At 42.8% G+C, this 24,661-nt stretch overlaps 1 protein-coding gene across 5 annotated transcripts in view; it reads right to left on the bottom strand.

Annotated features, from left to right (window-relative positions):
* Positions 1-24,661, bottom strand: part of SEMA5A (semaphorin 5A) — a 565,569-nt gene that overhangs the window by 58,627 nt on the left and 482,281 nt on the right. For 3 of the 5 annotated variants that reach the window (XM_027520271.1, XM_027520269.1, XM_027520270.1), the window contains 3 exons: positions 22,399-22,542; positions 12,761-12,778; positions 12,378-12,525 (listed from right to left, as the gene is read on the bottom strand). In XM_027520271.1, the coding sequence (XP_027376072.1) occupies positions 12,378-12,525; positions 12,761-12,778; positions 22,399-22,542 (310 nt within the window). The remainder of the gene's footprint in view (positions 1-12,377; positions 12,526-12,760; positions 12,779-22,398; positions 22,543-24,661) is intronic. The other 2 variants (XM_027520273.1, XM_027520272.1) reach the window with 1 other exon arrangement.

Genomic DNA, 24,661 nt, shown 5'->3' with positions numbered 1-24,661 from the left:
TCAAAGACTGAAGATGCATTTGGAAAAGAATATTCCCTGACTGTTGTTATAGGAACTTCTACTAAGGCTTTAAATTTACAAAGTCACATTTCATTACTCATTTGCAGCAGTTAAAACTCTGGCATCATTTGAAACAGGAGCCTGGGGGACATGCTTGGTGGTCCAGTGGTTTAAACTCCACGCTTCCATTGCAGGCGGCACGGGTTCGATTCCTCTAGTTGAGTATTTACTAACATCTTTAGAATATGTTTCTTATTTGTGTACTGTGTATTTGTGTAGGTCTACAAAAGATTTTTAAACTCATGGTCATTGAGTGGCAATTGTTATGGCTGAGAATACTGTTTCTGTTTCCATAAGTTAATTTCAGGTATTTTAAAATCAGGTATTGGAAAATCTTTATCATGGAATGTATTAGCAACCTGTAAAGAAAGAGCCTGTGTGTGTGTGTATGTGTCACTAAAGTCATTTTTACAACAGAAAATCTTCAGCAAAGTGTTTCTTTTTCAATTAATGTTGCAATCACTCTATTTGAATTGTTATAGGCAGAAACAACCCCAATTTTCTGTAAAGCCAAAGAAATCTGGGCAATAGCCTCTTCCAACACTGTAACGAAAACACTTTTGTGAACTAGTCCAGATCTCCATATCAATTAGTTTCCAGAGATGGTAGCATAATTCGTATGTTCTAGAGGCAGGCTTTTGATGGATTAAGTCCTGTAATCCATCATTTTCTTTTCTTTCCATCTGCATCGTACATCATTCTTAGACTTGATGGCCACACTTCCAGTTCTAAATTTCAGAATGCTTACATGTTTTCAGTTATCTGCTGTACCACTTGACTGCATGTACTGATATTAACTTTTTAAAAACATTCAAGCCTCTTTCAACAAATTCTGGCATTTTTAAGCTGACAATCTTTCATATATGCAAGCTTTTCACTGAGATCTCAAATAACAAAACAAAGCCAATTTTGCATTCCCATGCTTAGGAAGGTGTAATATCTAGTTTCAGCTAGAGAGATCCATCATTCCCCTCACAGAATAATACGTAGAAGTACAAGTGAAAGCATTTTACAAGCACAGTGCAGTGGGCAAGTGATGGTGATGAAATGTACATATATTATTTTTATTTATAAAAAATTTTCAATGTTTCCATTGAGTAAGAATCAACTATTTGATTTGCACTTAATTTTATTAAATTGTATTTCAGAGAACAGCCTTTTTAGAATTATGAAAAGGGACTGCAAGGAGATCCAACCAGTCCATTCTGAAGGAGATCAGCCCTGGGATTTCTTTGGAAGGAATGATGCTAAAGCTGAAACTCCAGTACTTTGACCACCTCATGCGAAGAGTTGACTCATTGGAAAAGACTCTGATGCTGGGAGGGATTGGGGGCAGGAGGAGAAGGGGACAACAGAGGATGAGATGGCTGGATGGCATCACCGACTCGATGGACATGAGTCTGAATGAACTCCGGGAGTTGGTGATGGACAGGGAGGCCTGGCGTGCTGCAATTCATGGGGTCGCAAAGAGTCGGACACGACTGAGCGACTGATCTGATCTGATCTTCATAAACAATGGATAAAGCTAGTTGTATTTAACCCAGAAGGGCCACTGACTGACTTATTAACGTAAGCAGAGCTTTCAGGCTTCCCTGGTGGCTCAGTGGTAAAGAATCTGCCTGACAGTGCAGGAGACACAGGAGACTGGGGTTCGATCCCTGGATTGAAAAGATGTTCTGTAGGAAGAAATGTCAACCGACTCCAGTATTCTTGCCTTGGAAATCCCATGGACAGAAGAGCCGGGCGGGCTACAGTCCATGGGGTTGCAAACGAATCAGACATTGCTGAGAGACTAGACAGGAGCTTCCTGCAGCTCAGTGAAAAGCCCGAGTAAGCAGCACAGATGGCGGGCCAGCGTTTGTGACCGAGCCTTCAAGGTATTGCTGGGGAAATAGACAAACGTGCAGAAGTGGATTTTGGTAGAAGTGAAATAATAACCCTTTGAACAACACAGCTTAGTGTAAACTGGCAACATGCAAGCGCCTCTGTCTAGCATATGCTGGGCTTACATCGTCCAAACGATAACAAAAGCAAACAAAAACAACAGGCCCAAGAGAAAACGTGCTTGCCCCTCCTCAGAGGAAAGTTCCTGTTCTCCACAGCAGGACCACGCAGCCCTAGAAAATCACCTTTCCAAGTGAGGAAATGCGAAACAGGAGTGCAAAGGAAACTGGCCGACACACACCAGGACGCAGACTACTTTTCAGGTTTAAAAACTTCATTCTCTCCCAGCTAAGGTGTCCTTCCTATTTTCTGCAGAAAGGAGGTGCGAGCTGCCCCATCTGAGGAGAAGTGGGTGCCCCTGCAAGGAGGTCGTTATTCTCTTGAAGGGATGTGTGGTAGGATGTGTGCGTGCTCAGCCGTGTCTGACTCTTTGCGACCCCACGGACAGTAGCCCACCAGGCTCCTCTGTCCATGGGATTCTCCAAGCAAGAATACTGGAGTGGGTTGCCATTTCCTTCTCCAGAGGATCTTCCCAACCCAGGAATTGAAACCATGTATCTTGCATCTCCTGCAATGGTAGGCAGATTCTTTATTACCAGTGTCACCTCTTAAAGATATTTTGAAAGCAGTGAAAGTTGCTCAGTCGTTTCTGACTCTTTGTGAGCCCCTGGACTGTAGCCTGACAGGCTCCTCTGTCCATGGAATTCTCCAGGCCAGAATACTGGAGTGGGTAGCCTTTCCCTTCTCCAGGGGATCTTTCCAACCCAGGGATCGAACCCAGGTCTCCAACACTGCAAGTAGATTCCTTACCTTCTGAGCCACAAGGAAAGGTATTTTAGCACTAAAAAAATTGTCGGGCACAGGGGGCGCGGGTGGACTAAAAATAACTTTATCAATATAAAAGGAAATTAATCCAGCTTCGTGGGCAGGGTTATTACTTTGTGGATGGGGTTATTAACTTGTGGTTGTTAATTTGTGGGTGGGGTTACTACCTCCTGTAGAATGATTAGTTCTTACCCCAGTATCTTCTGAGGAGGCCACAGCATCCTGGACTTTCTAGCATCTTAAGGCGAGAAGACCTGCACCCAAGGTCTTACTCTGTCAACTTCGGGGTTTTGCGTACACAAATGATTTTCCCTGAGCCGTGATTTTCTTATTTGGAAAATCAGGAATATATGAGATAACCTTTCCCAAAGTATTTTGAGAAATCCAATGTGCTACACAAAACCCAGTTATTTTGTAATATTGTTATTATTTTCATACAGTGCAATCTATTTAAACTGCCAATTGCCAGGTCTTACTTGTTTCTAAATGTATCCACGATGACATTTGTTGTTCAGTCACTAAGTTGATCCAACTCTGTGCCACTCCATGTACTTCAGCACACCGGGCTTCTCTGTCCTTCATTATCTCCCAAAGTTTGTTCAGACTAATGTCCACTGAATCAGTGATACTATCTAACCATCTTATCCTCTGTCACCCCCTTCTATTCTTACCCTCAATTTTTCCCAGCCTTAGGGTCTTTTCCAGTGAGTCGGATCTTTGCATCAGATGGCCAAAGTATTGAAGCTTCACTTTCAGCATCAGTCTGTCCAGTGAATATTCAGGATTGACTTTCTTTAGGATTGACTGGTTTGACCTTCTTGCAGTCCAAGAGACTTGCAAGCGTCTTCTCCACCACTACTATTCGAAAGTATCAATTCTTCAGCGCTCAGTCTTCTTTGTGGTCCAACTCACATTCGTACATGACTACTGGAAAAACCATAGCTTTAACTATACAGGTGCCATTACTCGATTCAAACAATTTCCAATGTGTTATATCAACTCTGATTAACCCTCCCAGAAGCCCTTTTGACAGCTTGTATTGATTTTGATGTCTTTATTCCTGACCTTTCAGGGCCTTCTGTGGTCCAGTTCTTTTGTATCTAGAAAATAGATCTCCCTCCTCTACTCCCTGCTGATATCTGAAATCATGGCTTTTGTCAACTGCTTTACACTGGGTGTGATATTTCAGTAATAAATATAGTGCTGGCAGGACTAAGACTGTTTTTGTTTTTGAATTATCTTAGTGTATGTGACACTGTCTTTAGCTTTATTCTTCTGCTAAACCTTTGAGGGAATTCGGAATTACATGAATTTAAGAAGCAACTCTATATATACTGTAATATTTTATGCCTTCCTTGGTGTTTTTAAAGAAACTTATGTATTGATTTTGCCTCTGCTGGGTCCTTGCTGTTGCCCTCAGGCTTTCTCTACTTGCAGTGAGTGGCGGCTGCTCTTCATTGCAATGTGTGGGCTCCTTATGGCAGGAGCTCCTCTTGCTGCAGAGCGCAGGTTCTGGGCGCACGGGCTTCAGTAGTTGCAGCTGGTGGGATCTAGGGCTCAGGCTCAGTAGCTGTGGTGCATGGGCTTAGTTGCTTACCAACAGGTAGGAAACAGGTAGGATGATCCTGGACCAGGGATCAAACCTATGTCTCTTGCATTGGTAGGCTGATTCTTATCCACTGCACTACCATGGAAGCCCTGTCTTTCTTCCTTTTGTATGTTGCAATTTTCAGCCAAAACAGAGAAGTAAGATTTGGGTTATGAGTTCACCTTCCATTCATTTCCATGCTCATGAGAATCTCTACATGGAACTCTCATCCTGGGGGCTGGCAAAAGGATATGACTGCAATATTATGGACATCAAGGAAGCTAATGAACTAGGGGAGGGTTATGGAAAGACAAAAAAAAAAAAAAAAGGTCTTCTTTTTTTTTGAGGTACAATTTGTACTTCATAAGAGTAAAGAAAAATAAGGTCTTATCATTTAACATTAAGCAAAAAAATGTGCAAAGGCAGTTGCATCAGTGTATTCTATTTGTACCCAAAGAACCAGTTCTCAAATGCTGGCCCAGTTACCCACTACAGCAGGGTACTGGCCAAGTTCATTAATCTTTCTCAAGTTGAGTTTCCCCATCTCCCCATGGAGGTACTAATGAAAACTGCCTAGAAGGGACACAGTGAGAACAGAACAATGCATCACACCCAGTAGGAGCTCAATAAAACTGAATTATTTGATTAGGGAACACAGAATTTCAGTCTATCATAACACACCTAAATAAAACTCCAGGTTGCTTGGTTATAGTTCCAACATTTCATTTGATATTACGCAGTAAGTTATGATTTGTAAAACTTAATGTAATGATTACCTTGATGGTTATTGGTGTGATCACTCACCTAGAGCCAAATATCTTGGAGTGGGAAGTCAAGTGGGCCTTAGGAAGCATCAGGAAAAACAAAGCTAGCAGAGGTGACGGAATTCCAGTTGAGCTATTTCAAATCCTAAAAGATGATGCTGTGAAAGTGCTGCACTCAATATGCCAGCAAATCTGGAAAACTCAGCAGTGGCCACAGGACTGGAAAAGGTCAGTTTTCATTCCAATCCCAAAGAATGACAATGCCAAAGAATGTGCAAACTACCGCATAATTGCACTCATCTCACACGCTAGTACAGTAATGCTCAAAATTCACCACATTACACTTGAACGGTACATGAACTGAGAACTTCCAGATGTTCAAACTGGATTTAGAAAAGGCAGAGGATAGAGAGATCAAACTGTCAACATCTGCTGGATCATAGAAAAAGCAAAAAAATTCTAGATAAAACATATACTTCTGCTTCATTGACTACACTAAAGCCCTTGACTTTGTGGATCACAACAAACAGTGGAAAATTCTGAAACAGATGGGAATACCAGACCACCTGACCTGCCTCCTGAGAAATCTGTACATAGGTCAGTAAGCAAGTTAGAACCGAACATGGAACAACAGACTGGTTCCAAATTGGGAAAGGAGTACGTCAAGGCTGTATATTGTGACTCTGCTTATATAACTTCTATGCAGAGTACATCATGCAAAATGATGGGATGGATGAAGCACAAGCTGGAATCAAGATTGCTGAGAGAAATATCAATAACTTCAGATATGCAGATAATACCACCCTTATGGAAGAAAGTGAATAACTAAAGAGCCTCTTGATGAAAGTGAAAGAGGAAAGTGAAAAAGCTGGCTTATAACTCAACATTCAAAAAATGATTATGGCATCCTGTCCCATGGCAAATAGATGAGGAAACAATGGAAACAGTGACAGGCTTTATTTTCCAAAATCACTGCAGATGGTGATTGCAGCCATGAAATTAAAAGACACTTGATCCTTGGAAGAAAAGCTATGACCAACCTAGACAGCATATTAAAAAGCAGAGGCATTACTCTGCCAAAGGTCCATATAATCAAAGCTATGGTTTTCCCAGTAGTCATGTATGGATGTGAGAGTTGGACTATAAAGAAGGCTAAGTGCTGCAGAATTGATGCTTTTGAACTGTGGTGTTGGAGAAGACTCTTGAGAGTCCCTTGGACTGCAAGGAGATCCAACCAGTCCATCCTAAAGGGAATCAGTCCTGAATATTCACTGGAAGGACTGATGCTGAAGCTGAAGCTCCAATACTTTGGCTACCTGTTGTGAAGAGCTGACTTAAAAACCGTGATGCTGGGAAAGATTGAAGGCAGGAGAAGAAGGGGATGACAGAGGACAAGATTGTTGGATGGCATCACCAACTCAATGGACATGAGTTTGAGCAAGCTCTGGGAGATGGTGAAGGACAGGGAAGCCTGGCATGCTGCAGTCCATAGGGTTGCAAAGTCAGACACGGCTGAGAAACTGAACAACAAGAAAAACAAGGTTAGAAATGAAGTAAAAATATGCCAAATATAATTGAGCCCAAAGTGCCTATTCTAAAATGATCTAATTAAGTAATATAACTATATCCTCACAGTTCCAAAGCACTGCTGTGATCTAGGCTTAAATCCCGGCAGGAGACCTGGAACAGACACTGATTTTCTCTCAGCCCATCTTCCTGCAAGTAGAAGAGGAGGAGATACTAGAATGGAGACACTTCTGCCCTCCTCCTCTAGGGACAGGCACAGTACCCTCGGGCAGTTTAACCCCTGGGCTGTCTCACTAGGCTTCATCCATAAGCACTGGTGTAGTTGAGTCACATTTACAGAGTGGTTGCATAGAACAAGAGGCCGATAGACTGCATCCAGCTCTCAGCAGGTGCTCAGTAAAGAGCATCGTTTCCCCTGGTTTCTACTGCTGTCCCTTGTGGGTTTCCCTTGTGGCTCAGCTGGTCAAGAATCCGCCTGCAATGCAGGAGACCTGGGTTCGATCCCTGGGTTGGGAAGATCCCCTGGAGAAGGGAAAGGCTACCACTCCAGTATTCTGGCCTGGAGAATTCCATGGACTACTCAGTCCATTGGGTCACAAAGAGTCGGACACGACTGAGTGACTTTTATTTTTACTATTGCTATCCAGGTTTACTATGAGAGCTTTGTTAAATGACACAGGATTTCAGTCTATCATAACCTGACTAGATAACAACTCGAGTATGTCTAATCACCACCTCATTTCAATAATTTGTGTGACATTATGCAGTAAGTTAGGATTTGTAAGACTTGATCTAACAAGCATCATTATGGTTATCAGCTATTATTGAAAGAGGTTAAAAGTGAAACCCATATGTCAACCTTGGGCTTCCCTGGTAGCTTAGTTGATACACAATCCGCCTGCAATGCAGGAGACCAGGATTTGATCTCTGGGTTGGAAAGATCCCCTGGAAAAGGAAATGGCAACCCACTCCAGTAATCTTGCCTGGAGAATCCTACGGACAGAGGAGTCTGGTGGGCTACAGTCCCTGGAGTCGAAAAGAGCTGGACATGACTGAGCAACTGAACACATGTGCCAACCTCATGTAACATAAATAACTTACATTTAATATAAATTTCTATATTTACACAAATACAAATTATAAATTATACAAATATGAATATACAAGTAATTTTAAATAGAAAAACATAAAATGTGAGTTGCTAATGGTATATTATTCAAGAATAGAAGATGTGTCCCCAAGACTATGACTTGATGCCAATAATGATGACAGTGGGTGGATCCTCAGTCATGTTCGCCTCTTTGTGGCCCCATGAACTGTAGCCCACCAGGCTCCACTGTCCATGGAATTCTCCAGGGAAGAATACTGGACTGGACTGCCATTTCCCCCTCCAGTGATTGACCCAGGGACTGAACCGTGGTCTCTGGCATTGCAGGTAGATTCTTTACCACTCGCGCCACCTGGGAAGCTTCAATAATGATGGTGACATTTTCTATTTCAGTTTGCCTTGTTGGGTTTGTTACTGAGCAATGATATATAAACATATGTCTCATACATTCTGTGCATCCTCCCAGACAGCCAGGGGATTGCATTCAACGATGCTGACTGGAGACATGGAACAGGGCCCCAAGCACCCTGCGTACTTACAGGCAGAGCTGGGGTGTGACACCAGCTTCCTCACCTGTCACCTGTGCCTTCCCCACATGCTCTGGGAGCCCACAGGTGTGAAGGGAGCTGTGGAAGAGCAGCAAGGACCAGAGAAACCCAGCACTCATATGGGTTCTACAGCAGCTTACTCAGAAGCAGGGCCCGGTGCTCATACAAGTTCCAGAGTGGCTAGAGCAGCTTACGCAGAAGTGGGACCCAGCGCTCATATGGATTCTAGAGCAGCTTATACGGGTTCTAGAGCAGCTTACTCAGAAGTGGGATCCAGTGCTCATATGGATTCTAGAGCAGCTTATACGGGTTCTAGAGCAGCTTACTCAGAAGCAGGACCCTTTGCTCATATGTAGCACTCATATGAGTTCTAGAGCAGCTTACTTAGAAGTGGGACCCAGGGATCATTTGGGTTCTAGAGCAACTTATATGGGTTCTAGAGCGGCTTACTTAGCCGCGGAACCCAGCGCTCATACGGGTTCTAGAGCAGCTTACTTAGAAGTGGGACCCAGGGCTCATATGGGTTCTAGAGCGGCTTACTTAGAAGTGGGAGGAGTTTGTCCATTAAGTGTCCTGTTGTATCTCATTCCAAACTCATCAGAGGATTCAGCCACCAGGGAAGGACACATGTGTCCCCAGGGTCCAGGAAAGGGGTATCAGGATCAGAGCATCAGTGATTTCAGGGCCAGCACACATGGCCTCTAGCTAGCTTTGAGACAGAGGCCCAGAGGACAGTGGGCAGACCTCGGGGTCACAAAATTAACTGGCTGTAAAAGAGCCAGGCCCTCCCTCTGCATGTGTCAGTGAGCTCCCCAAACAACCCAAGGCTCAGGGCCCCCAAGCCTTTGACATCTGGAACTTACTTTTATCTTTGTTTTTTATTATGCTATTTTATCATGGTAAACATGATAAAGATTTAACATGTGAGCGACCCTCTTACAGATTTTTAAGTGTTCAGTACTGTATTGTTGACCGTAGGCACAGTGTTGTAGCATACCTCTAGAACTTGTCCATCTTGCTTAACTAAAACTTTATCTTCCCATCTCCCTCTCCACCCAGCCCCTGGCAAACACCGCTGCAGTCTTTGATCCCAAGTATCTGACTGTTTCAGATACCTCCTTATAAGTGGAATCACATGCTATTTGTCTTCCTGTGAATGGACAGTTTCACTTAGCATAATGTCCTCAAGGTCCATGTTGTTCCATATGACAGAATTTCCTCCTTTTTAAAGGCTAAATGCTATTCCATTTTATGTATATCCTGTTCTTTATCCTGTCATCTGTAGATGGACATTTAGGTTGCTTCTACATCCTGCCTACTGTGAATAGTGCTTCAGAGAGCTTTTAAAGATCTTGGTTTCAATTCTTTTGGATATAAAGAAATTGAAACCCTTGCATGCTATAGATGGGGATGCAAAATGGTGCAGCCACTATGCGAAATACCACAGAGATTCCTCAAACAATAAAAACTAAAACTACCATCCGATCCCAGCAAGCCCACTTCTTCATATTTAACAACAATAAAAAAATATAAAATCAGGATTGTGAAGAGATACCAACATTTAGAACTTTAAGAGCTGAGATTCACAGAAAAAAACTAATGGTTCTCAATGAGGATTCTTGACTGACCATCTCTTCAGTTCAGTTTTGTTCAGTTCAGTCGCTTAGTCGTGTCCGACTCTTTGAGACCCCATGAATCGCAGCATGCCAGGCCTCCCTGTCCATCACCATCTCCCAGAATTCACTCAAACTCACGTCCATTGAGTCGGTGATGCCATCCAGCCATCTCATCCTCTGTCGTCCCCTTTTCCTCCTGCCCCCAGTCCCTCCCAGCATCAGAGTCTTTTCCATGACCATCTCTTACTGAGAGAATTACACGGCCAGTAGTTTAACTACGGAGGGGAAGAAAAAGAAAACTAGACTAAAATACCTAAAAACTTATACTAAACTCCTTAGAGATGCTCCTGATATTCCTCTAAATTTGAAAACTGATGTTACAGTTTCCATAAACCAAATTCTGCAAATTTAGACACAAAGAAAACAAATACATGAGCATTTTAGGAAGACATTCAAGTTTTACACATATAATCACATGTATCTCACACACACACACAGACACACACACACAGTCCAGTGACTGCACAGGAGACAGGCTACACTTTTCTTTCATTAAATTTTTTATATGTAATAATTTAAGTAAGTTTGCAATAAGAAAATTAATGACTTGAAATGGTTTATGAGTTCTTTGTAGTGCAAAGTTTACAAACTAAAGTGCAATTCCACTCAGGTCATCCGTCCCTATGGTTTACCAGCAGAGGAAACAAATTTTGACTTGAGAGTGGAGACCCGAGTGATAGACGCCAAACCATCTGGATCAGGACTGACATATTTTAGAAAGGACAAACCTACCACATTTGAACGGTTTCCTAGACCTTCTAAATGATCACAGATTTACCTGTCACATTTTCATAAATAATTTTAAATCTCAGTATCTGAATTATCAATAATTACATCATCCTAAACTGAACACTCAGAGATGGCAATGGCACCCCACTCCAGTACTCTTGCCTGGAAAATCCTATGGACAGAGGAGCCTGGTAGGCTGCAGTCCATGGGGTCGCTAAGAGTCAGACACGACTGAGCGACTTCACTTTCACTTTTCACTTTCATGCATTAGAGAAGGAAATGGCAACCCACTCCAGTGTTCTTCCCTGGAGAATCCCAGGGACGGGGGAGCCTGGTGGGCTGCCATCTCTGGGGTCGCACAGAGTCGGACACGACTGAAGCGACTTAGCAGCAGTAACAGCAAACTGAACACTAAGATATTCCATGGTTGAGTTAGTTCAGGCTGACCTGGAAAGAAGTGCTTCTATAATCAGTAATAGATTCTGCTAAAGCTACTGCAATATCTTTGCCAGTGCAAAGGGGAACAAATCTAATTGCAAATCCCAATAACAAAATCTCCTTGGGTTGGGTATAATATCTGACAAAGCATCTCATAACCCTCTTCCCCTCTCCAAATTTCCCAAGACTATCTGAACTGTGTGGTTTTTAGGTCTCACTAAAACAAACTGTACAGCAGCACAAAAACCTTCTATGTGTCATGAGCCAAGGTTACAAAATTACTGCAAAGACCAACTGGAAGATCAGCAAGGAAGCATGCCCAACCAGACCTTCTCATGCTGAACCTCCCCACCAAGGCATCCCTACTGTCTCTACAGTCACTCTGCAATGTTTGCCCTGGGGGCAAGCAAGTGAAGCCAAAGCCCCACAGACTTAGATGCTCAATCATTCTGACAGATGGCACAGGAAGAGCAACATCAGACCTTCGCACAAGTGGAATTCTGACAGACCAAAGTGTTAGGAGAAATAGGACCCACTGAGGCATAAGACAAAGAAAACCATAAGTTGTCTTTGATGCCCTTAAAATTGGCACCAAATGTGCTCTGATAACGGCCCCATAAAGTTGGTGAATCTTCAGTGTCTAAGGTTTGTCCACATGCTACATTAACAACTTAGTGTGGGCTCAGTTTGATGATTTTATCCCATTTCCCAAACCAAATATAGCATCCAGAGTTAAGCAGGCTGAAGTTTTTGTACTAGCTCAGAGACAAGAACTGGAAAACTCCTGGGGCAGCTTATCCCATATGGGAAGATTTCCTCCAATCAGCCTTCAGGATACTCTTAATTCCAAGTATTTCCTCCAGACATTCTCCTTGGCCAGAAAGACATGATTCACAGCATCTACTACCTGAATAGGCACTAGAAGCACAGTATCAAGTTTCCAGCACATCAAGTTTCCAGAGCATTTTAGGTTTGCAGAACATCAAGTGTCTACTGAGAAGCTCCTGTTTGTTGTGTATCTAGTCAGTGAGACCACCTAGTCTCTGCAGAGCACCTGTGTTTGCAAAACATCTTTTGTGAGTGTAGCATTCAGTGTTTGCAGAGCACCCAGTGTTGGATGACTCTGGTCTCCCAGCTCTAGACGGCGGGCTGGGGATGAGGACTACTCACCACGTTACAGCCTGCACAGTCAGGCCCGTTCTCGCAGGTTCTGCGGCGAGCTTGAATGCCACCCCCACACTGGGCTGTGCACCGTTCCCAGGGTCCCCATCCTGTCCAGAAGACGTGTGGCGGGCACAGCAGGTGCTCATTGCAGTATCTGTAACGGGGAAACCAAGAGGGGGAAAAGCATCCATTTAGCGTAACGTGAGGCCGCGGGCCTGTCCACTCTCCGTCCCTGCACTGGATGTTGAACCCATGCGCATGCTCCGCGTGGAGGGGCGCTTCAGTGTTCCGAGTGGTCGCGCAGGGAAAGAGGCGGATGCGGCGCTGGCCATGCTGTGTGAGCACAGACAATGGGATGTGCGGGAGACAACGCAAGATGCTAGACTCACGATGCAGGATGGAGCTTCCTGTGCAGCCAATTAGAGGAGAAACAAACAAACAGAGCCCTTCAAACAGACGCTCGGAAAAACGAGAACACACACAAAATACCTAAGTAGGGCATTTATCTTCGAAACATAAACACTGAAAGATAAAGTAGGTTATGAATACAAAGTCAGCAAATTGTGTTTGGGATTCATTTCTCATCCTTGAATCAAGTAAGGCCTGTAATCCTAGTAACATACCTTATAGAAAAGTTAGTCCAATTTTAGTATGAAGCTTCCAGCCACACACTGCCTAGGTTACTGTATTTTTAAATTTATTTGTAGACTCTCCCAGAATGATGTCCCACAACCTTAATTTCGATGAGCACCTGTTATCCAAAAAGAGGTGAATTACTGTTGACAACCAGTCTGTTTGTGTTAGTGACCGACTATGCGTCTGTGTGTATATTCATATTACCGATTCTTAGCCAAATATACAAAGCCATCCTTAGGCTTAGATATGTCAAATTTCTCCTCAGTCTTTCATACTACAAGTGAGATAAAATGAAGTGAGAAAAGCAAAGAATAAGAAGGAAACAAGCTGACAATGCACGGGTTTAGGGCTCACAGGTAAGAAGATGCTATTCCTCTTCATCAAGGGAGCTTCCCTATCTCAGGTGTGTCCAACCTGAGTTGCACTAAGGGAAACAGACACAAGCCCAGGGTGTGCAGGACAGAACAGACTTTTTAACTGAAATATAGTTAATTTACAATGTTGTGTTAGTTTCTGGTGTATAGCAGTGTTTATATATATATATATATATATATATATATATATATTCATTTCAGATTCTTTCCCATTATACTTTATTACAAGATATAGAATTTAATTCTCTGTGCTATATAATAGGTCCTTGTTGTTTATCTATTTTTAAGGAACTCCATACTGTTCTCCATAGTAAGAGAAACACTGTTGTAATGAGCAAAAAACAGAGGTAAGGAGCTGATTTCCAGAAAAGTAAGAAAGGTAGTTTGGGCAGCATAGTTTCCTGACAGCAAATGCTGATATGACTCAACTGTTTTTCCATCAAATGAAGGACATTTAATGAATATGGTAGATGCAGGAATATATACAAGCATGAAAAGCAAAAAGTCAGGCCAAGCTGAAGGGAGTCCACAGGATGAAGCACAGAGAGCATCACTGGGAGTTCTGGAAAAGAATGGAAAGCAGGAGTGGGTCTTCCCAGTAGTCATGTAGGGATGTGAGAGCTGGACCAGAAAGAAGGATGAGCACTGAAGAACTGATGCTTTCGAATTGTGCTGGAGAAGACTGTTGAGAGTCCCTTGGATTGCAAGGAGATCAAACCAGCCCATCCTAAAGAAAATTGACCCTGAGTATTCACTTGAAGGACTGATGCTATAGCTGAAGCTATAATACTTTTGGCCACCTGATGCAAAGAGCTGACTCACTGGATAAGATCCTGATGTTGGGAAAGATTGAAGGCAAAAGGAGAAGAAGGCGGTAAAGGATGGTTAGATAGCATCACCGACTCAATGGACATGAATCTGAGCAAACTCCAGGAGATAGTGAATGACAGGGGAACCAGGGTGCCCTCCATGGGGTCACAAAGAGTTGGACATGACCTAGCAACTGAACAACAGGAATGGGAAGACTGTGGTTAAAAAGTGCTTGCAGAGAAGTGAATAGAAAAAGTAGAGGAGAGTGGAATGATCTGTCTTTATACAGACAGAGTGGAGGAACTTGAGCTTTATTTTCAAGGAACCAAGGAAATCTCAAGCTCCAGAGAAAAAACGAGTACCGTCAGAGTTGGAGTGAAGACTTGGCTGCAGGAGTTGGTGCCTCATCCTGATGGTACTGGAGCCCCTGAGAGGAGCAGAGTTCTCCATGCTTGCATGGAGGTGGTGCTGAGTTCCCAAAGGTGGATTAGGAGGAGCTGATGGAGCAGATGCCAGCCAAAAGGGCGTGTTTGCAACAATCTGAGGCAGAGACCCCCAAGTTGGACAAATAACGATGGTGATGGCAAGAAACAGGAAGCGACATCCATGGGACATCTCTGGTAGAGGGGGAATAAGATGGCAGCTGTGTTGTAGAGTCTAAAGTCAGCCTCTCCAATGAAAGTGGGTGGCGTGCTTACTTCTAGGGAGAGAGGGCTGATATTTCACAGGAGTCGGGGACTAATTGGGAAAACGGTTTCGCCTCTAAATCTTCTCATGAAAGAGTAGGCAGTGAAACTAAAGAGTTCTCGCTCTTCTTCATAAGACAGTCTTCCAGGGTCCTGAGTCTCACAGCTCAGGACTCCGGACAGTCTTACATGCGGGAGGGAAGGGGAAGGAGGCTTCTAATTAACAGAGTATGACCTTGAAAACAAAACTGAGGATATAATAGATGAAAAGCGCCAGACCTTTGCAAATGTGCAGTTACAAGACGTAAAGCAAAGCATCCTGACTCCTCAGTGACTATTAACATCCATGTCAGTGCAATGATTGTTCTACTAGGAAACTGCCATTTGTTTTAAGAAGGTGTTTGGAAGAAGTAAGTCAAGAATACTCAAAACATCAGAATTCTTAGCAGTAAATTAAAAATATCCATGCGGAACCTTTCTCAATGTGGACAGAAGACCATCCCCAGTTTCCAAAGTGATGTTGCCGACATGTAAAGGGTCTGGAATTCCTCAACTCCTTAACACTAACTTCAGCTTTCTAAACCAAAAACAAACCCACATTAAGAGTAGAGAGGGCAAAGGAAAATCTTATTTATAGTACTCATAAAACCCTTGACTTTTTAATAAAAAGCATAGCAGTGGAGCTACCACTTACCAAAAGGAAAGTAAATCAGAATGCACATATCCTTTCTCATCTCTGTCTACATCATGCTCCCCTCTGAGCATGATGTTTATTACGTTTATTACAGCTGAAAGTCTGCCACAGGAGAACCTGATAACTGTGTGTAGCCTAGAACTTTCTATCCATGTTATAAATTATACCCCTGGCTGCATTTTTAGGTGGTCAACAATGTGCTTTTCTTCTCTTTCTTCTTCTATAGTAGTTCTATGACAAAAGGCACACCAGATAATGTAACTGGTGTCCTCTGCAAGAGAAGTCAGAGAGCACTAGACACTGCCGGGCTAGTCTGTCATTTATGTCTAGGTTTCACTCAAAAATTCACCTTGGGGGAGTCTGCTCAGATGCTGAGCCCTTACAAGCTCCTAGCTCTGGATTCTCTGCAGTGTCAAGAGAGCACTGGCCCTCTGCCTTTCTTACTCCGTCACCCAACAAACACGTGCCAGAGAGACGTGTCTCTTCTTAAATTACAGACTTGGTCATGAACAACAGTGGGCGTCTAACCCACTCCAGCATTCTTGCCTGGACAATCCCATGGACAGAGGAGCCTGGCAGGCTGCAGACCGCAGGGTCGTGAAGAGTCAGACATAGCGACTGAGCACACACAAACTTAGTTACCTCGGTGACTCTGGGTGTGCAAGGATTTTTATTAATTTACGGATAAAATAGATACACAATATATCAGCCATTTGCTCTTCATTACTGAGTCCTTTATACATGGCTGGCTTTTACCAAAGGACAAGCTGAACAGTTCTGAAATCTTATTGGCTCTCTCGGAGCCCCAGCCTCTTAGAGCACCGATGGTCACAGATGCATTTCACGATGCATTAAAAATTAAGATTTTCATTTTTCCCATGACTGCTCATTCTCATTTTGCATTTCAGAATGAATTAATAGCCTGGCGCTATTTCTCCATAAATTATCCATTTTCCCACAGACCTAATCTCTGTGAAGAGAACTATCTTTCATAATCCTGCATGGACTAGATTTTCAAAACTGTATCATTTTCCCTTGTCCTATTTCTTCACGCTACAAATTGTGTTCTGTTCTGGTTCCACCCATGTTGGTTTCTCACGAAACCTGTTAGCCTGAGCCAATCAGAGCCCTGTGAGAACTGTTTTCTCCTTGATTTACTCTTAGGTGATCATTGCTTTTCTGGGCCACACTGGGAGAATGGAATCTTCTGTGGCACCAGAGAAACTGTACAAGTATTGAGTTCTCCACAATATTATTTTTTCCCCAAGAAGAAGCTAAGGGATCCATTAGGAAAGAGTAGTGATAATGATTTGCAAAGAGCATCACTTTGGCTCATCATGGGATTAAGCAAACTTGCCTGTGCAGACAGAAAAATCATATCATAATCCCCGATTGGTGGCTGGGTCTCTTTACTTTGATAACACAACTGAAAGACGCTAGCGTGGTCTCCATGAGCCTCACTTCCTGGAATTCACATCTTGTGTAATTCCTTCCCACTCTGTGTGGGTGGGACCTGTGACTTGCTTCTAATCAACAGAATATGGCAAAGATGACAGATTGTCATTTCCATGATATGCTACCTAACCCGTATTATCCTTCTTTCAAGAAGTTCCTTCGTCTTGCTGGCTCTGAAGAAGTAAGCAATCAGATGTGAAAGTCCCAGAGGCAAGGAGTTTAGAGTAGTTTCTGGAAAACAGCTTCAGTCCAACAACACAGGAGAAATCTAGGAAGCAGACCCCTCCCCTTGCCAAAGGAGCCTCAAATGAGACTATGGCCAGTCTATACCTTGGTGCACCCTTGAGTGATGCTGAAGCAAAGGGTCCAGCTAAGCTCCGTCCAGGCCACGACCCCAGAGACACTGTGAGCCAATAAAGCACGTGGTGTTTTAGGCAGCTAAGTCTGCAGTAATATTTTTATGAATGACAACTAGAACAGATCTTGATACTTAGACACATGGAGCTACTTTAAGAAGGATCTAAAAATATCAGAGAGGCTTCAGGACTAGAAACTGAGTAGAAGCAAGTAGAATTTTGAGAATCATGGTAGAGAAAATTAATCCCTTTGAATAAACTGTTAGTATAATATTACAGAAGAATATTATTCAGCCTGAAATGCAATGAAGTTCTGATACATGCTACAAGATGAACTTTGTAAATGATATGCTAAGTGAAATAAGTGAGATACAAACTAGAAAAGATTATATGATTCTACTTACTCAATACTTACTTAAATCTTCTATTAGGCAGATTTATCAACTATTGGTTCCAGAGTTCTTGTTTTGGGGGATGCAGAAGTTTTGGAAATGGTGTTATGGTTGCTCAATAGTTAAATGTAATAATATTCCTAAGTCAAACTCTTAAAAATGGTTAAATGACAATTTTATGTTACAGGCTTCCCTGGTAGCTCAGATGGTAAAGTGTCTGCCTGCAATGCGGGAGACCCAAGTTTGATCGCTGGGTCGGGAAGATCCCCTGGAGATGGAGGAAATGGAAACTCACTCCGGTATTCTTGCCTGGAAAATTCCATGGACGGAGGAGCCTGGTAGGCCACAGCCCATGGTATCGCAAATATTCAGACACGACTGAGCGACTTCCCTTCCCTTTATGTTACAAATGTGTGTGTGTGTGTGTACATATATATGTACACGCATCTTCAGTCTCTTCAGTAGTGTCCAAGGCAAGAATACTGGAGTGGGTTGCCATTCCCCTCTCCAGGAGATCTTTATAAATCAGGGATCAAACCCATGTCTTCTATGTTTCCTGCATTGCAGGTGGATCCTTTACCACTGAGCCATTGGGGCAGCAGAAAAAGAAATTGAGGGAAATAATATTAAACAGAAAGGAAATTCTTGGCCTCTCCTGATGGCAAAAGTTACTAAAATGAAGAGGCAGCTTCTGAGCACCACTAGGAATGGCTGGCAAAGAGTAAAAAACTGAAGTTGTGACTGTACAACCTTTTGTTAAAACCTCAGGAGCATCAAAAGATCAGAGTAGTGTTCAGTCCCACAAGGAGTCCTTTCAGAAGTTAAAGAGCAAGAGTCACAGATCTTCTCAATCACAAGAAAGCTGGAGGGTGTTGTCCCTCAGCTGTCTTAGCAGAAGCCCCAGCTAGAGAAGGCCTGTCTCAGAAAGATCTGTGGGTGTAGACTGTTTAGTGGAGCAAAGCCCAAGGAAATTCATGGCAGGCTTCTGAAGTTGACTTCAGCAAAAAGATCACCAGCTGAGACTGAATATATGGAGAAAGTACAAATGAAATGAGGCTGTTGGAAACCCAAACTTCCACTGGCAGGAAGCAGGCTCATTAAACTAACCAGCTGCAGGCACATGCTACCTTTCATGGAAAAGGAAGGGTCAAGCAGGAAACAGACATGAGAGCAGAGCTAAGAACTGTGGAGAATCACCCCCAAGCTTTGCAACTTCATCAAGCAACTCCATACACTTATCTGCATAGATCTCAGAATTTTTACGGAAATTTCTTTGTACCTTCCATTTCCCCCTTTTTGAACAGAAGTAACCATAGCTATTATCCTCTGCCTGCCCCACCATGTGTCCGCTGAGTGTGTTGGTGGCCAGATAACTTGCCTCACACTTTAAGATGGACAGGCTGAAATGAACTACACCCAGGGAGACTCATTCACTTTGAGTCTGATTTGAATAAGCTTCCAGATTTGGGGAAATGACTGAATGGTATAAAACTGGGAGGAAACTGGAGATGGGGTGAATTGGATGTTGTATGTGATAAGGACAGGTCATCATTGATGGCAGATAAACTCTACGTTGAGCCCAACGATTCCTGCCTCTTGATGTGCACATCCTTTGCAGTGCATACGTTTGTGTATGATGTACATATCTTTCCTCTTGATTGAGCACTAGGTCTGTGACTTTCTTCTAACCAATAAACTATGGCAAGGTGTGGATATGTCACCTTTGTGATGATATTGCATAAGACAGTAATGTTCATTTTGCAAGGAGATTCTCTTCCTTGCTGGATTTGAGGAAGCAAGTGACCACATTGGGAAGGCTTGTTTGTCAAAAAACTGAGGACAGTTTCAGACTGACAATGAGTGAGCAACCAAGGTACCCAGTTTGATGGAAATGAATGCCAATAACAACCATATGAACTTGGAAGTAAATCCTTCCCCAGGTGAGCCTCAGATGAGACCACAGCTCTGGCCGAGCAGAGAACCCAGGTGAATCATAACGGAACTCCTAGTCCACTGAGAGGTGATAACTGTGTGTTGTTTTAAGTCAGTAAGTTTGCAGAACTGTTGTTACACAGCAGGAGAAAGTGAATACAGACAAGGATATTCGCATTTCAATAATATTTACACGGGTCCACTGCTTCATCCTTGGGGGCAGCCTCTCTGGGAATCAATACTTCTACTCAGTTTTTACTACTCAAGAAAATAATTTTCCAAAAATTTTGGAACAGATAAACAAATGCCCATGCCTTTTAAAGTACATCTAGAACAGAAATTGGATATTTTCTTTATCCATTATTTAGACAAAAATCAATGTGAACATTTTTGAGATTTCTGTTGCAATAATGTTCTCACTGAATTTTTCACATATTGGAGATTTGATCACAAATAAAAAGTCACTTAGCATTAATTTAGGGACCTTACCGGGAGAGTCAATTTATTCATTTGTGGCCACTCAGGAGTTTTTTAGGTTTGTTGTTGTTCAGTTACCAAGTTGTGTCTGTCTGACTCTTTGTGACCCCATGGACTGCAGGATGCCAGGCTTTCCTGTCCCTCACCATCTCCCAGAGCTTGCCCAAGTTCATGCCCATTGCATCAGTGATTCCATGCAACCATCTCATCTCATCGTATCTCATTTTTAGGTTTGATGGTGTTTAAATAAGCATGATGTGACCTTATTAATGAGTGTATATGTCTAGCCCTTGTTCTATCATACCTTCCCATGAAGATCAGGGTCTCCTTTAATCTTAAGTTCAGTTCTCAAATATGTCTTTTGTCAAAATTAGGATGGTATTTCTTTATATTACTTAGGTAGAGAGACTTCCCACATAACCTGACAAAGACACTAAGAACTCTTTGCTAGTGAAGAGTTCTTAGTGCCAAGAAAGAGTTCTTAGTGCCAAGAGTTCTTTGCCAAGAAAGAGATGCCATGCATTTGTTTTTTCTAGCTTTCATTAACTTCTCAATCACCCCCTAAGAAAGGCTGTTTCAAAGGGAGATTCCCTGGGGATACAGGCCCTGTTCTTATCATCCACATGTCTATTACTTAGTTCAAGTTCCCTCCTCAAGCAAATACTCATCTAGTCCAAAAGTGTTTCTTCTGTAAAATAAGAACACTTTAAACGAAAGTTCCTCAAACACATTAACCATCCTGATCTTTTTCTGAAAATGAAGCTTTATGAGCACTTGTAAATGGATACAGAACATATATAGATGTTAACCACACAATTAACCAGCTTCTTCCTTCCTGTGTGCTCAGCTTGGGAAAGGTGATAACAGGTGTGAGGTTTGTGGAGGTGCTGTGATTCTAGGGGTGGATAGAGGTCACTTTACCTGAATGGGCTCTATTATGTGACAACATGCAGCATTTAAAACTTCTAGCCAATTTAAAACCTTCTAATGCTGGAAGACATCTTTCCCATAATCGACTTTCCCACTTATCAACTGGTGTCAGATTGGAAATGACAGGCTTGTGTTAGACTGTCACAGGGTACTACTTCAAAAACAACCAACTTTGCCTTGTAAAAATCATCCTTCATTTTTCTCTGAGTCAAAAGAATGCAATCTTAATTGGTGATTTAGGAACACAATGAAGAGAGAAGAAAACGATTCTCTCCAGTTAATTTCAGGTTGTAATAAATATCTGATGGAGAATTACCTACCCACTAAGCCTGTTGGCTTTGTCTATATAAATATTAATCACATAAGCCAATAACTGCATAGGTATTTTTACGAGGCACCCACTGAAGTCATTTCACAGGATACAATTTAATTAAAAAGTACTGAAAGCCAATTTGCTTCTCATGGACCAAGAACATAAACTGATGTGAGTGTGGAGAGTTAAGACTCACAAAGGTGACGTGGAATTCACCTACCTGGATTTTCTCCCAAAACCATAAACGAGGGTGTACTTTAAATATGGAAGGAAGAGCCAGTTATCACAACTGCAGATTTATAAGGCCAAAACCAAATGTTTGAGTCTACAAAGAGCAACAAGTTGTTAAATGCAAGACTGAACTGAAATGTCCCATGGACGTGCTGAAAGCTTAAAATACACATGGAAAAGGAACCCTCCCTCTGGGTTGTCCTGCAGGTTCACTGAGGGGTCCTGTTAATAGACAAGTGTGTAGTTGTAATTATAGCCAAAATACTCACTATGGCTCTCACCTGGTGCCAGTGCTTAACTCAGTCGTGATGGAAAACTTACCTCTTCTGATCAACACCATCTGGACCCAGGACCAGCTCAGGCCCTATTTGGAACTGGAGGTGTGAGACCAGTCTAGCAGAATTTTAATAAGAGCAGTCACTCCCCAGCAGACTCACTTGCTTCGTCTCTGGGGAGCCCAGCAAAGAGATGCCCGCTGTCCCCGTGTCTCTCATCCCTCAAGAGCCGCTGGGCTGAGTGAACCCTGCAGGCTCCATGGTGCCCCCACCAGTGATGCTGTCCACCCCAAGCTTTGGTCGAAATTAACGGATGAAAGAAAAGAGGTCATTCAGCTCAACAGAAAAGGATGCCACAGACAAGCTGAGCTGGATCCAGAAACTGAAACCGCAGGGAAACCGACCGCACCGGGATGACAGGAAGCAGGAGGGTGGCAACCCGGAGGCGCAGAGGGTAGGTACCCACCTCTCCTCGCGGTTCTGCCCGACGCACACCCGGCCCCCGTGCCGCGGGGTGGGGTTGCTGCAGGACCGCTGCCGCACCTGGAAGCCGATCCCACACGTGGTGCTGCAGGGAGACCACGAGGTCCAGGGGGTCCAGCCTCCGTTCCTGGGGGAAGAAGCAACAGGGTCACTGGGGTCAACTTGCCTGAGGCCCAACTTCTATCTGCACCCGCCCCCAAGCTCGCACGGGGGTTCCCCCCACGGGGACCACTGACCGCGGGCTACGAAGGCTATGGGAGCAAGGAGGCCTGGGAATCAATGAAATGTACTGTCTCGGGAACCACAGCTACTATGAAATCTGTCCCCGCCCCCGAACCTGATTTTCGAGTCAAAAAAGAAAACTTGAGAGTCAAGTTTTACATGTACTTGCAAATAACTTAAAAACGGGCTAATTAGAAACAAGAAAGCTTAATGGTGAAAACGTTAAGCTAATGAAAAATAATGCCATTTTTGTTTTTTGACAAGCAATTAGAGATGCATCCCTGAACCTTTGGCCTTTATAATTTTATTTGATTTGTACTGTATCAGTTATAATCTAGGAAAAGGGCACATTGAATCAAATAATCATCTAAATGTTTCCTTTAAAATCTATTAATGGCAGTGACAATCAGTAACTCTCTTGATGGCATTCGTGTTGATAAAGAGTACCATAATGTCCAAAGTTATAAAACAAGCTTTATTAAAAATAAAGAAAGGATATTTTAAATTCAGATTCTTGGCTATTCTCTAATAATCTGACAAAGATATAGACTATAATCAGATCAGATCAGTCGCTCAGTTGTGTCCGACTCTTTGCGACCCCATGAATCACAGCACGCCAGGCCTCCCTGTCCATCACCAACTCCCGGAGTTCACTTAGACTCCTGTCCATTGAGTCAGTCATGCCATCCAGTCATCTCATCCTCTGTCGTCCCCTTCTCCTCTTGCCCCTAATCCCTCCCAGCACCAGAGTCTTTTCCAATGAGTCAACTCTTCACATGAGGTGGCCAAAGTACTGGACTTTCAGCTTTAGCATCATTCCTTCCAAAGAAATCCTAGGGCTGATCTCCTTCAGAATGGACTGGTTGGATCTCCTTGCAGTCCAAGGGACTCTCAAGAGTCTTCTCCAACACCACAGTTCAAAAGCATCAATTCTCCAGCGCTCAGCCTTCTTCACAGTCCAACTCTCACATCCATACATGACCACAGGAAAAACCATAGCCTTGACTAGATGGACCTTTGTTGGCAAAGTAATGTCTCTGCTTTTGAATATGTTATCTAGGTTGGTCATAACTTTCCTTCCAAGGAGTAAGCGTTTTTTAATTTCATGGCTGCAGTCACCATCTGCAGTGATTTTGGAGCCTCCAAAAATAAAGTCTGACACTGTTTCCACTGTTTCCCCATCTGTTTCCCATGAAGTGATGGGACCGGATGCCATGATCTTCGTTTTCTGAATGTTGAGCTTTAAGCCAACTTTTTCAGTCTCCACTTTCACCTTCATCAAGAGGCTTTTGAGTTCCTCTTCACTTTCTGCCATAAGAGTGGTGTCATCTGCATATCTGAGGTTATTGATATTTCTCCCGGCAATCTTGATTCCAGTTTGTGTTTCTTCCAGTCCAGTGTCTCTGCATATAAGTTAAATAAACAGGGTGACAATATACAGCCTTGACATATTCCTTTTCCTATTTGGAACCAGTCTATTGTTCCATGTCCAGTTCTAACTGTTGCTTCCTGACCTGCATACAAATTTCTCAAGAGGCAGATCAGGTGGTCTGATATTCCCATGTCTTTCAGAATTTTCCACAATTTATTGTGATCCACACAGTCAAAGGCTTTGGCATAGTCAATAAAGCAGAAATAGATGTTTTTCTGGAACTCTCTTGCTTTTTTCATGATCCAGCGGATGTTGACAATTTGATCTCTGGTTCCTCTGCCTTTTCTAAAACCAGCTTGAACATCAGGAAGTTCACGGTTCACATATTGCTGAAGCCTGGCTTGGAGAATTTTAAGCATTACTTTACTAGCGTATAAATAGGAAGTGCCAGTTGTGTATATCTTTATTTATGTTACTTTAACATGTATAAAATAAGGCAGATATATTAAAATATAAAATAAAAAACACTTTTATAAAAGTGGGTTATACAATAAGCTGCTAGTAACAGCCAGAGAAAAATTTTTGTTTAACATTGTATTTTTTTTCCTTAAAATGTCTGTTTGTAGAATATTTATAATTTAAATATCTCCCT

The sequence above is a fragment of the Bos indicus x Bos taurus genome, chromosome 20 (assembly GCF_003369695.1).
Source record: "Bos indicus x Bos taurus breed Angus x Brahman F1 hybrid chromosome 20, Bos_hybrid_MaternalHap_v2.0, whole genome shotgun sequence".
Lineage (NCBI taxonomy): Eukaryota > Metazoa > Chordata > Mammalia > Artiodactyla > Bovidae > Bos > Bos indicus x Bos taurus.
The sequence above is the reverse complement of the archived record's forward strand: the minus strand, read 5'-3'. Positions and strand labels throughout refer to the sequence as shown.